Below are 16,122 nucleotides of genomic sequence, written 5' to 3'. Positions count from 1 at the left end.
CTTCAATTATCTCATTTATAAGTTCCATTACCAGCCTTTTGTCTCTTCTTTATTATTGGAATAGAAGTCTCATGAACTGAGGAACAAGTAATTTATCTGGAGATTGAACATTCTCTTGCACAAGTAGGAAATAAACAAATACTTGGTAAATAAATAAGTAAGGAGATGGCTCGGGTTCCTGGGTGGCTTGGTCAGTTGAGCATCCAACTTTGGCTCAGATCATGATCTCATGGTCCATGAATTTCATGCCCGCGTCAGGCTCTGTGCTGTCAGCTAAGAGCCTGGAAACTGCTTCAGATTCTGTCTCCCTCTCTGTCTGCCTCTTCCCCACTCACAGTCTCTCTCTCTCTCTCTCCCTTGAATAAGAAAATGGCTCAAAGAAACCAGGAAAAGAATGATGATGTAGTAAATACTCTACAATGTTAGAAGTTATTCTGGTCTTGTTTTTTCTGATTCTTTCTATATTGTTGCTTCATTCGTTTTTTCTCACTGCAGAATGGTTCTCTATTCCATCCTATTGTAAGAGAGAAAATGTCAACAACTTGAGCTTTAACAGTTCAGGCATTTATGACCTGTAGTTTTTTTTTTTAGACCACTTTATTGAGGTATGGTTGACATACAAAAAGCTTATCCATGTTTGATGGGTACAATTTGATGAGTCTGGAGTTACATCAGTGAATCCATCACCACAACATATCATAACCATATCCATCATGTCCAAACATTTCCTCCTACTCACTTTTATTATTATTATTATTATTATTACTATTACTATTAATTTTGTGTGTTTATGTGCAAGAATACTTAAACTTCTGCTAAATGGTGGATGTTATGTTATATGATGATATAGTCTTGATTCTCTAGAATGTAACACAAGATGGTACTTTTTTGGACAGGTGCCCACCACTGGAACTATCAGTCGTAATTGGGAAGGGATTCTAATTGGCTCAGTTAGGAATAGATGACCATTCTCGAAACAAGCAACTCTAGGAAAATATTCAGTCATATTATAATAGCATGCTGATCCGTTGGGAAATATATGCAATGAAATTATCATAGAGGTTTTATAATGTAAGGATGTTTATTACCATTGCAGTAGTGAAATATGTCAAAAGTAGGAAAATATGTCAAGATAAAGTTCAACTAAAAACAAAGGCCAGATATATTATGTTTTTAAAATAATGTTATAATATTCTATAAATTAAAAATACTGATTAAAAATAACCATGATGGAACTTTATAACTTGTGAGGCAAGAAGGAAAAGTTATGAGAAAAAAAAAAGGAAAAAGAAATAGTATCCAATAAAGCATAATGGGTTGTTTTACAAAGATTTGTAATTTTTACAGGTCTTATTTTCTGAAAGCTGAAGAGAAAATAAGTCATCTAAAAAATAAAAGACATATTTCCAGGGCACCTGGGTGGCTTAGTCAGTAAAGCACCCAACTCTTGATTTTGGCTCAGGTCATGATCTCACAGTTTGTGAGTAGAGCTCTGCATTGGGCTCTGGAAGGACAGAGTGGAACCTGCTTGGGAGTCTCTCTCTCCCTCTCCCTTTGTCCTTCCCCTGCTTGTGTATGCTCTCTCTCTGTGTTTATCAAATAAATAAATAAACTTAAAAAAAAGACATATTTCCAAGTATTTTTGTCTGGGTTAATAAAATGGAAAATGAGAAAAAACAGTTAACAGATATGGATGGTAGAAATTGCAAATTCAATGTCCATCAGCTAGAAGTTATAGAAAGATAGGATAAAGAAAATGGGGCAGGATAGTGACTAGAATCATCCAATCTTACAATAGAGCAACAAGTCCCAGATTAAGAAATCACAAGGAGAAATTGGATTTTTTGAAGGCATACAATTCCTCAAGGCTTTTCACACTTGAGAGACATATAAGATAGAAATCATGGCTTCAAATACCTGGCAAGCTAATAAGATAATAAGATATTCAAAACTGAATAAGAATGTGAGGAAGGAAATCCTCCAATAATGAATGAAGCTGGGTCGTCTATTTAATTTGCTGCACTTGCTTTTTCTCTCTTCCAAATGACTGTAGTTTATTTACTAGTCCTAGCACCTTGATTTCAATAACCGAGTTAGATTCATACATCATTCCAGGAAATCTCACCTAAGGAATTACCCTTACTGCCTAATGAAAGTCCTAAAAAATAAATCTTTAGAGTTTGTAACCACTTCTCCTTTTCTTCTCCAAACAGATGAGTTTCCAAACCCTTACATGGCTCCAGGGAACCTCACCCTGGTGACTGAGTTCATTCTCATGGGAGTCTCAGACCGCCCAGAGCTCCAGATTCCACTCTTCTTTGTTTTCCTGGTGATCTATGGGCTGACCATGGCGGGGAATCTGGGCATCATCACCCTCACCAGTGTTGACTCTCAGCTTCAAACCCCCATGTACTTCTTCCTGCGCCATTTGGCTATCATCAATCTTGGCGATTCTACTGTCATTGCCCCTAAAATGCTGATCAATTTTTTAGTACAGAAGAAAACCACCTCATACTATGAATGCGCCACCCAACTGGGAGGGTTCTTATTTTTCATTGTAGCCGAGGTGCTCACGTTAGCTGTGATGGCTTATGACCGCTATGTGGCCATTTGTAACCCCCTGCTTTACATGGTGGTGGTATCTCCACAGATCTGCCTTCTGCTGGTATCCCTCACATACCTCTAAGGCTTTTCCACAGGTATTGTGGTTTCATATTGTATATTTTCTCTGTCTTATTGCTCTTCCAATGTAATCAATCATTTCTTCTGTGATATTGTCCCACTGTTAACATTGTCCTGCTCTGATACTTACTTTCCAGAGACAATAGTATTTATATCTGCAGCTACAAATTTGGTCTTATCCTTGATAATAGTTGTAGTATCTTATTTCAATATTGTTTTGTCCATTCTAAGGATGCGTTCATCAGAAGGAAGGAAAAAAGCCTTTTCCACATGTGCTTCACATATGATGGCTGTCACCGTGTTCTATGGGACCCTTCTCTTCATGTATTTGCAGCCTCAAACTAACTACTCATTGGATACCGATAAAATTGCTTCCGTGTTTTATACACTGGTGATCCCCATGTTGAATCCCATGATCTACAGCCTGCGGAATCAGGATGTGAAGGCTGTCTTACAGAGATTTCTAACAATTTCATGCTATTCTTTAAAATCAGTGTAATTTTAGAGCTCTATAGGTAAATGATGAGATGGTTAAAATAGGTTACCATATGTCAGAGAAAGCAAAAAGGTGGCTGACATAGGTTTACAATTAATCCCAGGAATTAAAAGGAGCTAGGATTTGGGAAGCATTGAATTAAAAACTAAACTCAAGTTCTTGGAAATGTGAGGTTGTTACAGAAACAAACATTGCTCACTAACTTCATACCCAATTTTAAAAGAAATATTTCGGGGCACCTGAGTGGCTCAGTCAGTTGGGCGACCGACTTCGGCTCCAGTCATGATCTCACAGTTTGTGAGTTCAAGCCCCGAGTCGGTCTCTGTGATGACAGCTCAGAGCCTGGGGCCCGCTTCGGATTCTGTGTCTCCCCCTCCCCTGCTCACGCTCTGTGTCTCTGTGTCTCTCAATAATCAATAAATGTTAAAAGAAAAATTTTAAAGAAATATTTCCAGGAATTGGGAGAGACATATGTTTAAAAAAAAAGTAAATAAACTTGAACAAAGTAATAAAATACAGCTGAGAGAAGTAAATTGATCCTTCTTATCCTTTGGTTTCTGTTTTTGCTTTGTGCCTGGGTATGTTGAGGTATAGTGGATCACTGCATTTTGAAGAACTATAATCCAGATAGTTAAAATCCTCTTCAAAGCCAAGTGAATAAAATTGAACTGAAAAATACATTTAAAATAAAACTCCTATTGTCTGATTGAAAAAAACATATAATACTGATGAATTTACATTCTGAACACTAAATCTGATTGACATTATTTTATTTTATTTTTAATTAAAAATTTTTTTAATTTTTAATTTTTTTAATGTTTATTTATTTTTGAAAGAGAGAGACAGAGCTTGAGCAGGGGAGGGATAAAGAGAGAGGGAGACACAGAATCTGAAGCAGGCTCCAGGCTCTGAGCTGTCAGCACAGAACCCAACACGGGGCTCGAACTCCTCAGCTGTGAGATCATGACCTGAGCTGAAGTCGGACACTTAACCAACTGACCCCCCCGCCCCCCGCGCTCCTGATTGAAATTATTTTAATGAAATTAATATAATTTATATAACTTTCCAGTGAAAGACCCAGAGGACAGTCATTGATATTTTTGTGTTGATTCATAAATTTACTGGAGGATTTTCTTTTTTCCCTACTCTCTCAGTCTTCTTTATTGTGTATAATATATGTCCTGTACTTGATATCATTAGACATTCCAGGGATCATGTTTGTGAGAATTCCTTGTATCATTAGAGGGAAATTTTTGTTGTTGTAATAGACTTTTTTGCTGTTTTTTGAGAGTTTTTGATCAGTGAGTATACACCAATCTCTATTGTACAATTTTGAATAGAAGTAACCAGATTGTATTATGGACCTATTAAACCAGCATCACCAGAAAAAGGTCAATAAATCCATATTTTAATCAGTTCTATGGCTGATTTCGACACTTACCCTTAGGAATGAGTCTTGACAAATAGTCAAAGAACTAAACTGGAAGAGATATGGGCATCTGTCATTTCATTGCATTTTGCTTTATTGCACCTCACAGACATTCTTGTTTTTAAAAATGTTTGTGGCAACCCTGTCTTGAGCAAGTCTAGCAGCATGATTTTTCCAAAAGCATTTGCTTACTTTGTGTCTCTGGCACATTTTGGTAATTCTTGTGATATTCCAAACGTTTGTTATGGTAATCTGTGGCCAGTGGTTATGAATTACTGAAAGTTCCATTGATGGTTAGCATATTTTAGCAATAAAGTTTTTTAAATTATGTACATTGTTTTTTAGACATACTGTTATTGCACACTTAATAGACTATAGTATAGTGTAAACGTAATTTTTATATGCCTTAGGAAAACAAAAAAATTCATTGGATTTGCTTTATTGTGATACTTTATTTATAACAGTGGTGTGCAACCTAACCTTCAAAATCTTTGAGGTATGCCTGTATATGGAAAATCATGTTAACCTGCTCTGGGTATGTTCACTTTACTTATAAATGAATTCCAGTGTTGAATATCTTCTTCAAGTATAGGCACTAAATATTTAGGCATAAGAATTATGATATAAGAAAAGAAATGCAATCCTGCAAAACAAAATTAGACTCATAGACATGAAAGAATTGTAATTGAGGTATCCTTAGATTACCTGCCCCCCAAATCCTTTTTAAACTCTTCCCTACTAATTTCCTTCCTAATTAAGTTAAATTCTTTTGAAACTACCCAATTTGGGGAGAAGAAATATGAGGCATCCCAGAGAAATGTTGGGTTTTTTTTTTAAGTTTATTTATTTTGAGAGAGACAGAGACAGAGAGGGAGTGGGGTAGGGGGAGAGAGAGGCAGAGAGAGAATCCCAAGCCAAGGTTAAGAGTCAGATGCTTAATCAATTGAGACACCCAGGCTCCCCGAAAATGTTTTATCAGTTATACTAACATCGTGACAAAGCCTTTAGTGGATACTTTGCATTGTCCCTTGTTTCCTTTAATTTGTTGTAAAATTATTGATGAATGGTCCTAGTTTTAGAATGGACAGCTAGAGCAGACGCTTTAGTAAGCAAGGAGACCACAAAGTCCTTTGGAATCTTCTTATTACCCTGAACTTAGGTATGGGAGTGTATAGATCCACTAAATAATAGGAAAGAATAAAATTATGTAGTCTTTAATTTATTTTTTTTAGTTTATTTATTTATTTTGAGAGAGAGAGATAGAACATGAGCAGGGGAGAGGCAGAGAGAGAGAGAGAGAGAATCCCAAGCAGTCTCTGCACTGTCATCATAGAGCCCGACACGTGGCTTCAACTCTTGAACCATGAGATCATGACCTGAGCTGAAATCAAGAGTCAGATGCTTAACCGACTGAGCCACCCAGGCGTCCCATGTAGAGTCTTTTAGTATGCACCCACTGTTGATGTTAAAATATTATTGATCTAGTCTAATGTTACAAGATGGAAATCCTTAATTTACTACACTTGTCTGATCAGCCAAGTTCTGTTCACTGAGCATGGTTTTATTATACATTTATTCGCAGACACTATGCCTTATAAATCTTGTTTGTGATGAGACATGAGTGAGGAAATGGATGCTTAGGAGGAGCTAAGCCATGAAATACTTATGGATACTGACAGTGATTGCTACAAGTCTGAATAGGAAGGTATGGATTGACATTAAGCAGGACCATTGGGTAAATATACATGCAGGATTCATGGGATAAAGTTTCTGGACTCCCATATAAAATGTAGGTATGGTTTTCCATGACCATTTATAAAATGTCTTCTATCAGTTGTATTTTATTTAATTGTTTTACCTGATACAATATTTTAAGATTAAAAAAAAAGAATTGAGGAATCGAATGTAATTTCTGAACTCTTTACATATTTCTTTTTATTTTTTAATGTTTATTTATTTTTGAGAGACAGAGAGAGACAGCGCATGAATGGGGGAGGAGCAGAGAGAGAGGGAGACACAGAATCCAAAGCAGGCTCCAGGGTCTGAGCTATCAGTACAGAGCCAGATACGGGGTTCGAACTCAGGAACCATGAGGTCATGACCTGAGCTGTAGTCAGACACTTAACCGAGGTGCCCCATACTCTTTAAGTATTTCTGATTCAGAGGTGCCTGGGTGGCTCAGTCAGTTAAGTGTCCGACTTTGGTTCGGGTCATGATCTCATGGTTCCCGAGTTCGAGCCCTGCATCCGGCTCTGTGCTGACAGCTCAGAGCCTGGAGCATTCTTCGGATTCTGTGTCTCCCCGTCTCTCAACCCCTTCCCTGCTCATACTCTGTCTCTCTCTCTCTCTCTCAAAAATAAATAAACATTTAAAAAATAAACAAATATTTCTGATTCATTAGTAAGAGTGTCCTTTTAATTACATTCAGCATTGAATGCCTTGTTCAGAATCACTGCTCCTCAGGATTTTGTTAGTTTGTTTTTAAGTGTTGTACTGTACATAATGGACAAGCATCTCAATACCAAACCTCAAGTCGCGGCATTTTATAACAAGACACAAGTAGGGATGGGATATTTAGCCAATTGTACCAGATGTGTTCCCCAAACAGGGACGAGGAAGAAAAAGGCAGTATACATTCAAAGTATTATTTAATATCTGGAACATGTAGTTCAAACATATACAATTTCCTATCTTGATCTTTCCCTAGCTTGATCATCATTTACACAATGTAAGCAGCATGTGATTTTTAAGCCTTTGCTATATTTTCTCCTTCACAGTGTCTTTTTAATACATCATGGAAAAGAAATGTAAGACTCCATCCCCTTCTTCATTATATCGCAGCCCAGTGTTATAGTTAACTTTTTGCTCAAAGGATAGGAGAAAATTTTAAATTCATAGCCAGTATATAAAATTCACATATCCACACTTCATTCCCCATGCACCATTGGCAACATATTTCTTATTCACCATCTAGGTCAAAGTGACTAGGGTGGAAACTAATGCCCAGAGCTTTTACCAAATGCCCTGTGCATACAGTATTAAGATACTCATCTCACAGGAAGTTATGAGAGTTTTAAAAATGTAATTCACACTTGCCCTTTAAAGCAAATCTCAAAGATTGACACTAATCATCTACTACCACAAAAATTATGTTTAAAAATTAACTAATCATAATATTTTAAGAGTTAGGAGAACCTTAGAGCAATAATACTATACTAATGGCAGAGATAAAGATATGCAGTTCTTTACAAACAGGGAATCACATCAATAAACCTTCAAAGCTTTCTCGAGGTATCAATTGAAAAGGGACTGTAATTTTTCTAATAATCTTGCTTGCATCATGCTGTGAGGCAAGATCTTTTGGGACAGAGACACTAATAAATGCGTGCAGTCACCTGCTATTCAGACCCATTGTGTGAAGAAAGAGGAGCGCCTTCTACCTGGGTAGATAAGAAGAATATATTTCAAAATGGTGGGCTTTGACTTATTGACTTATTAACAATCCTGTAGCAGCTCAAGATAAGAATTTTAAAAATTAAATAGAGTAGAGGGTGCCTGGGTGGCTCAGTCGGTTAAGCATCTGACCTCAGCTCAGGTCATGATTTCACGGTCTGTGAATTCATGCCCCACATTGGGCTCTGTGCTGACGACAGCTGGGAGCCCGGAGCCTGCTCGGATTCTGTGTCTCCCTCTCTCTCTCTCTGCCCCTCCCCCACTCATGCTCTGTCTCTCTCAAATAAATAAATGTGAAAAATTTTTTTAATTAAATAGAGTATAACATGATGGACAAGTGCATTTTGTAAAATAAAAGTAAACTGTTTTCTCTGATTTTGCATTAGATTTATTTATATTTATATTTACATTTACATTTACATTTATATTTATATTTATATTTATATTTATATTTATATTTATATGTGTTTCTTTTTGGATTTAAATATATATTTATTTATACATATTTTTATTTTTAGATTATATATTTTATATGTATTTTATTTCATATATATAATTTCTTTTCAGATTAAAGAAAATAAAAATTTCAGTTCAGAATCTCTGAAGAAATTTGGAAAAATCAGGCCCGTGATTTATCAGATTATAATCTATGCCCAAACTGTGTCTCTGCATTTATTATAGCTAGAGAATTCACGCAGGATTAGTGGGGAGTAAATTGGACAAAGGTCACCAGTGTGTCTTTAGAAATATTTTCCAAAGCAATGACTGCAACATAAGAATAAGAGGAAGAAATATTCAAATATAATTATTATGATATTAATCTCAAAATAGTTAACCGAATGTTACTATTTATTTCTTTATTATCTAACATGTAGAAGAGACTGCACTAGGAAATGACAAAAAACCATCATGGCTCTCAATTTTAAAATGTCTAACTAACATCTAGAAAGGGAAGATGTATGGATACAGATGGTCGTTATACACGTGGCGAGAACTATAAATGAATTATGTGTCAAGTGATTCTAGAAAAAAAATATGAAATATGTTAACATGGGAAGTAGCTCTTCACAGAATAGATGACGTTTCAACAGGCATTAAGGATAAAAGAATGTTCCTTTCCTCATCCATTTTTCTTGTAAAGAAGAGTACAGTAAACCCTTGGATTGCAAGTAACTTGTTCTGTGAGTGTTCCACAAGATGAGCAAACATTTATAATAATTTAATTTGATAAATGAGTGATGTCTTGCAATGCAAGCAGTACGTGATGCTGAAAGTAACATGATCACGAATAAGCCAAAGGATCTTCAATCTCTCTCTCTCTCTCTCTTTCACTGCAGGATTGTGGGTGATCATCTCCCATGCTTGGATGCTCAGTCTCAGGCTCTGGTGTCTGGAAGAAATTAGTGATTTTTCAGAACGTTGGATGGAGCTCACAACTGGCGCTAGTGTATTTATATTATATATATATATATATATATATATATATATAATAGTGTATTTATATTTGTCACTTCTAAGCACCTATGGACAGTCCTTTGCTTTTCCATACAAGACTAAACTTGGGAATGTTTTGCTTCATTCTAGATCATTGGATAAGTTCTTTGTTAAAGTTGCAGGAAAATAAAAAGATTCCATTGAGCCAATAGATAGCAGTGGTTCCGTTAGTTATAGTGAAAGTTGTCCCAGACAATAACGCTCCTGTCATTCATCTCCCTCACATCAACCAAGAAGGTTTTCAAAGGTAAATGCAGGTTAATTGTATTTGTCTTTATATTTTTTATTTTCTTTATTATTCTGTATGACAGTATTGTAATTCATTTTTATATGAATATTTTGGAGTTTTACAACGAATCACCTGAGTTTCCATTATTTCTTACAGGGAAATTCACTTTGATAAACAAGTGCTTTAAATTACAGGCCTATTTCTGGAATGAATTATGCTTGCAAACCAAGGTTTTACTGCACGGGAAATGGCAAGAACAAAGTAGAGAAGCAAGGAAGGGCATGCTGTTATTGACAAGTGGAGACCAGTTTGATTAACTGGACCAATGGATGTCCACTGCTGGTAGAGAGAATTGAATGGAATTGAGATTATAAAAATATTAAGGGATGAGATTATAAAAGTTTACATATACTTTTAAATATAATTCATGCTTTACTTTTAATACAAAGTAAAATGGTTTGTCTGTACAAATGTCAGAATTTTGTGTGTTGTAGTGAAGCAAAACAATTGAGAAGAAAAGAGACCAGAAAAATAAAGGAAATTGAGGTAAAGCTTTCTTTCCAGTCTAGTCTACTGCCTATTCTTTGGCTGCTCTGTTTTCAGACAGTAGTGCTTGGAAATGAATGGTTCTCAATATATATTATTGAAAGAGTGAATGAGTTAATTGAGATAGGCTCCTAAGGGAGTAGCAGTTGGGCATAACCAAGAAAAGGGTGGAATGTGCACAGTCTTGCTTATTGATCAGGATGGGAGGTGTTGCTTAGATCTGTTTACAGGTAAGTTTCTCATCTACTCAGATTAGTGAGATTGGTGATGGTGTGTGTTATGCTAGCGTGTAGCTTTTGGAACTGTGTTGTAACTACTAGTAAGTAGATCATGATTCCATTTTTAGAATCTTAACCGTAATATTTCAATTAATTAAAACAGATTCTTTGTTTAAAATATTTTTGTAGTTATATATTTTTCTATTTTTTTTTAATTTACATCCAAATTAGTTAGCATATAGTGCAGCAATGATTTCAGGAGTATATTCGTTAATGTCCCTTACCCATTTAGCCCATCCCCCCTCCCACAACCCCTCCAGTAACCCTCTGTTTGTTCTCCATATTTAAGAGTCTCTTATGTTTTGTCCTCCTCCCTGTTTTTACATTATTTTTGCTTCCCTTCCCTTATGTTCATGTGTTCTGTGTCTTAAAGTACTCATATGAGTGTAGTCGTATGATATTTGTCTTTCTCTGACTGACTAATTTCACTTAGCATAATACCCTCTAGTTCCATCCACATAGTTGCAAATGGCAAGATTTCATTCTTTTTGATTGCCGAGTGATACTCCATTGTATATATATACCACATCTTCTTTATCCATTCATCCATCAATAGACATTTGGGCTCTTTCCATACTTTGGTTATTATTGATAGTGCTGCAATAAACATTGGGTGCATGTGCCCCTTCGAAACAGCACACCTGTATCCCGTGGATAAATGCCTAATAGTGCAATTGCGGGGTCATAGGGTAGTTCTATTTTTAGTTTTCTGAGGAACCTCCATCCTGTTTTCCAGAGTGGCTGCACCAGCTTGCATTCCCACCAGCAATTCAAAAGAGATCCTCTTTCTCCACATCCTCACCAACATCTATTGTTGCCTGAGTTGTTAATGTTAGCCATTCTGACAGGTGTGAGGTGGTATCCCATTGTGGTTTTGATTTGTATTTCCCTGATGATGAGTGATGCGGAGCATTTTCTCACGTGTCAGTTGGCCATCTGGATGTCTTCTTTGGTGAAGTGTCTATTCATGTCTTTTGCCCATTTCTTCACCAGATTCTTTGTTTTTCGGGTGTTGAGTTTGAGAAGTTCTTTATAGATTTTGGGTATTAACTCTTCATCTGATATGTAGAACAGTTTCTATTCGAACACAAAAGAACATGCAAGGTAAGTGCATGCCGGGTAATGAGAGTATCATTCTGGATATATTTATTAATTTCATTGCCATCATGTAATAACTATTTATTTCTGTGGTTTGTGACACAAAAAAGTTGAGTCTGAAAGCTAATAGTCTACAGAAAGATCTTTTATGAGCAGACCAATAAATAAAAATTTTATTTTATTGCCTCCCCCCCCTCTTTTTAGAGTGTGGGGGGGAGAGGGGCAGAGGAAGAGAGAGAGAGAGAATGAATCTTAAGCACTGAGCATGGAGCCCAACTCAGAGCTCAATCCACAATGCTGGGATCATGACCTGAGCCAAAATCAAGAGTTGGAAACTCAATCAACTGAGCCTCCAGGCACCCCATTATTTTCCCTTTCTCGTTCCTTTCTCCTTTTAAAAAAACATTTTACTTAGATTGACTTTCATTTTTAATATGAAAATTAGATATCTGTAATAGATGGGTTGCTAATTCTTATTTATCTCAATTTCCATCTTGCTGTAATTAGACATTAAAACCCCATGAATATTAATGTTTTAGAAAGGAATATACAATTTATTTATGATAAAATTAAAGTAAATAAGTATTTCTTAAAAGTTTTTACTTACCACACAGTGTTTCCCAATAAGCATACTGATTGAAACAAACAAAAAATAACTAAAATGCGTTTTTGGATAAGTTGAATAATAGTTGTAAGAGCTACAAAAGAGCTATTAGTAAACTCTGGACAAGATTTGAAGAAACATAAGTTTTTATTAGATTTTTATATTTATTCCCTGTTTAACTTCCAGAGTGTATAAAGCAGTTTGTATGAGTTTATCTAAGAAAGATTTGTTTTCATTTCTCAGGTATAAACATGAGACAGAGATATAGAAGGAGAGAGAAAGAGGGAGACAGGGAGAGTGAGAGACAGTCAGAGAGAGAGGGAGAGAAAGAGGGAGAAGAAAAGGAGAAGAGAGATGACATTTAATATTAGCAGTATGAACACAGTTCTATAATTCTTATGCTTTCCTAAAATAGATTTCCATAAATTATATTTAGATGTTCAATAGTTCAATTAGGAAAGTCACTCAAAATGAATAAGAAAAACAAATATCCAACCTAAAGTAAGAAAATGAGGATGAATATAAAAGCACAATTCAAATTGATATTTCCTTAATAAGAGGTAAAAAGAATTGAAAGAAACATAAATTGACTTATAAAGAGACATACATTTTCAAATCTCTTGGAAAGCAAATATCAGTTTATTTTCATTCTTAATATATTGTAAAATTCGTGAGGGTTCATTCCCTTGGATCATGTAGGTTCATGTTTCAGAAATAATGATGTGTGGGCAGTATGATAGAAAGCAAAATTTGAAAATGATGAGATATGGTCTCCTGAGTTAAAAACATATGAGTGTGAAACCAAACTACCTGTACTCAGACCAGTCATCTGCTTTTGTTTCAGGTGTTACTATTTCAGTTTCCTCTTCCTCGTGTGTAAAGTGGGCATTACAATATGGTTTTTACATAAAGGTTTGGCAAGATCAAATGAGACCAATAAACATCTTATTGTACCCTCTCTACCCATTTTTAGTATTTGAATTGTTAATATAACTATGAAGATTATTCTGCAACCTAGAAGGGACTTTAAGTGACAAATTATTAAAGTAAGATAAAAAATACAAACTAGTTTTCTGTCAGCTTTGGGACAACAATGTGGACTATTCCATGGGTCCCATCTTTCTATAGACAATGGATTTGAGAGAAGTGAAATATGCCTTTCCCGCATATATTTCTTTCTGTTCTCCATCTCATTCCCAGAATCACAATATGCTAACAATCACTATTTTGGCAACTAAACTTCTTCACAAGACAGTAAAGTATAAAATTACTACTCATAGGAGCAGCAACTTGAATTTAACTCTTTTCTCTGCTTTCCTATGCAGAAGCCTTGGAAAGATATGGCTCAGATAAATTGCACCCACGTAAAGGATTTTATTCTCATGGGCCTCACAGATCGAAAGGAATTAAAGACGCCCTTCTTTGTGGTTTTCTTGTCTATCTACCTCTTCACAGTAGTTGGTAACCTCGGCTTGATCCTAGTCATTAGAACAGACTCAAGACTCAACACACCAATGTACTTCTTTCTTAGCAACCTGGCGTTTGTTGACTTTTGCTACTCTTCTGTCATTACACCCAAAATGCTTGGGAATTTCTTGTACAAACAAAATGTTATCTCCTTCAATGCATGTGCTGCTCAACTAGGCTGTTTCCTGGCCTTCATGACCGCTGAATGCTTGCTACTGGCTTCCATGGCCTATGACAGATACGTGGCCATTTGTAACCCTCTCCTCTACCTGGTTGTCATGTCCCCAGGAATCTGCATTCAGCTTGTGGTTGTTCCCTACAGCTATAGCTTCCTGGTTGCATTATTTCATACTATCCTCACCTTTCGCCTCTCCTATTGCCACTCCAATGTCATCAATCATTTCTATTGTGATGACATGCCTCTCCTCAGGCTAACCTGCTCAGACACTCACTCCAAACAGCTATGGATCTTTGTCTGTGCTGGGATCATGTTCATTTCTTCCCTTCTGGTCGTCTTTGTCTCCTACACGTACATTATTTCTGCCATCCTGAGGATGCGCTCAGCTGAGGGCAGGCGCAAGGCTTTCTCCACATGTGGCTCTCACATGCTGGCGGTCACCATATTCTATGGGACCCTTATCTTTATGTACTTACAGCCAAGCTCAAACCATTCCCTAGACACGGATAAGATGGCCTCAGTCTTCTATACAGTGATCATTCCTATGTTGAACCCTTTGATCTACAGCCTTAGGAACAAGGAGGTGAAAGATGCTCTGAAGAAAGTCATTGTCAATAGAAACCAGGCTTTGTGTTCATTAAATTAAGGAAGTAACTTGAGTAAATCTAAACAGGCTTTTCTTCATGGTATGCTCTTTAAAAACTATCAGAATGTCTGTTTTTAATATGCAACTTCTGCATATGTGTTCACTGTAGAATGAAATTTTCAAAACATTTTCACTTAAAATGAGATTTTAGATGTAAAAACAACTGTAAGAATTTATATCCATTCTCATTTTTTAATGGAAAATGTATTAAGAATAATTAATTTTTGGTCCATAGAGAAGTACTGATTTTCTCAATTCTCAAATAAATGAAAAAGCCTCTAATTATCTACATAACTAGTTGCAGGCAGAACATGGACAAAAGTTCAGACTTTTCACGTCTCGGAAATTCCCAGTTCAGAAATCTCTGGCTACATTACCAGTATCCCACATAAAAAGCAATGATACATGGTATAAATATTCTTTTTCTGACTTGCTAATTTCTTAGAAAAAAATATGACAATATAAAGCTGTTCCATATTATAATTTAGCATACTGCATTTATTAAAAAGAATAGTACTACATCCTAACTTTACTTTGTGACTGATTTAACACAACTTTCTACTGACCTGTAAGCCTGACTTGGTCCTAAAAGACTCTTTTTGTAAAGAGCAGTAAACTGCTTTTTTTTAAAGCCTATGAGAGCTCACTATATTTTTTCCAATTATCTAAATTAAAAAATAATAATAATCAGGCAGTTCAGGGATTGCATCCCAAGGGCATCATCCATTCCATATAAATATACTTAAAATAATGGAAACATCATAAACATTTGGCCAGTAGCAAGGATCATATGATTCATAGTGGGCAAACCTTCAGTAAGTTGGTCCTTATTAATCAAGGTATAGCTTAAAACAAAAGGAACCCTTTGGACAATGTAGCCTGTGTGTGGGCTTTCACTAGCTTATCAATTAAATGAGGACAATGATACTCATTTTGGAGTCTTCTTAAGGATTAAACAACATGGAAAGGGTAACCTCAATAATGGGTACTTGTATATCATCTTCCTTCCTTCTATGAACCTAAAGATCTGAGTTCTAGTTCCAGCTGTACTGATGAATTTGAGGGGGCAATATATAAATAAGGATTACCACACACAACTGATAACTGTGATATAGATACACAGATATAGATACAGATGTATAGATTATATAATATCTATACACAGATATTACATATAATATACAATAGATATAGATACAGATATAGATGCATCTATTTCAAATAAATGCGACAATAATTTTATAATGTTTAATGACATAGAGAATGATTTTTAGTTTGCCACTCATGCATATCATTTAATAATTTTTTTCAGTCTAGGGGTCATAGAAATGCTTAATGACAAAAAACTAGGATGTTATTAAGAGCTAGAGAGAGAAGATCATATTTAAACTTGCCTTAGGTCAGGGTTCACTTTTGATCTTACTATACATTTTGATGGATCATAGAGACACAGGGCTACTCTGATCCAAGGTTCTCAAAAGTTTCTTCCTTATCTTTTCATGAAACACATTCATCTACTATT

The 16,122-nt window shown here is 35.7% G+C and overlaps 2 protein-coding genes across 2 annotated transcripts; both read left to right on the top strand.

Moving 5' to 3' along the window:
- Positions 1-2,233: 2,233 nt before the first annotated feature.
- On the top strand, positions 2,234-3,181 carry LOC125915976 (olfactory receptor 8J3-like). The gene is given in 1 exon segment (XM_049622092.1): positions 2,234-3,181. A coding segment is annotated over 1 exon segment (948 nt).
- Positions 3,182-13,639: 10,458 nt separating this feature from the next.
- Positions 13,640-14,600, top strand: LOC125915974 (olfactory receptor 1044). The gene has a single exon (XM_049622077.1). The coding sequence runs from the start codon at positions 13,650-13,652 to the stop codon at positions 14,598-14,600; it is 951 nt and encodes a 316-aa protein (XP_049478034.1). The 5' UTR covers positions 13,640-13,649.
- Positions 14,601-16,122: the final 1,522 nt, after the last annotated feature.

The sequence above is a fragment of the Panthera uncia genome, chromosome D1 (assembly GCF_023721935.1).
Source record: "Panthera uncia isolate 11264 chromosome D1, Puncia_PCG_1.0, whole genome shotgun sequence".
Taxonomy (NCBI): Eukaryota; Metazoa; Chordata; class Mammalia; order Carnivora; family Felidae; genus Panthera; species Panthera uncia.
This window is presented reverse-complemented; position numbering and strand designations above follow the sequence as displayed.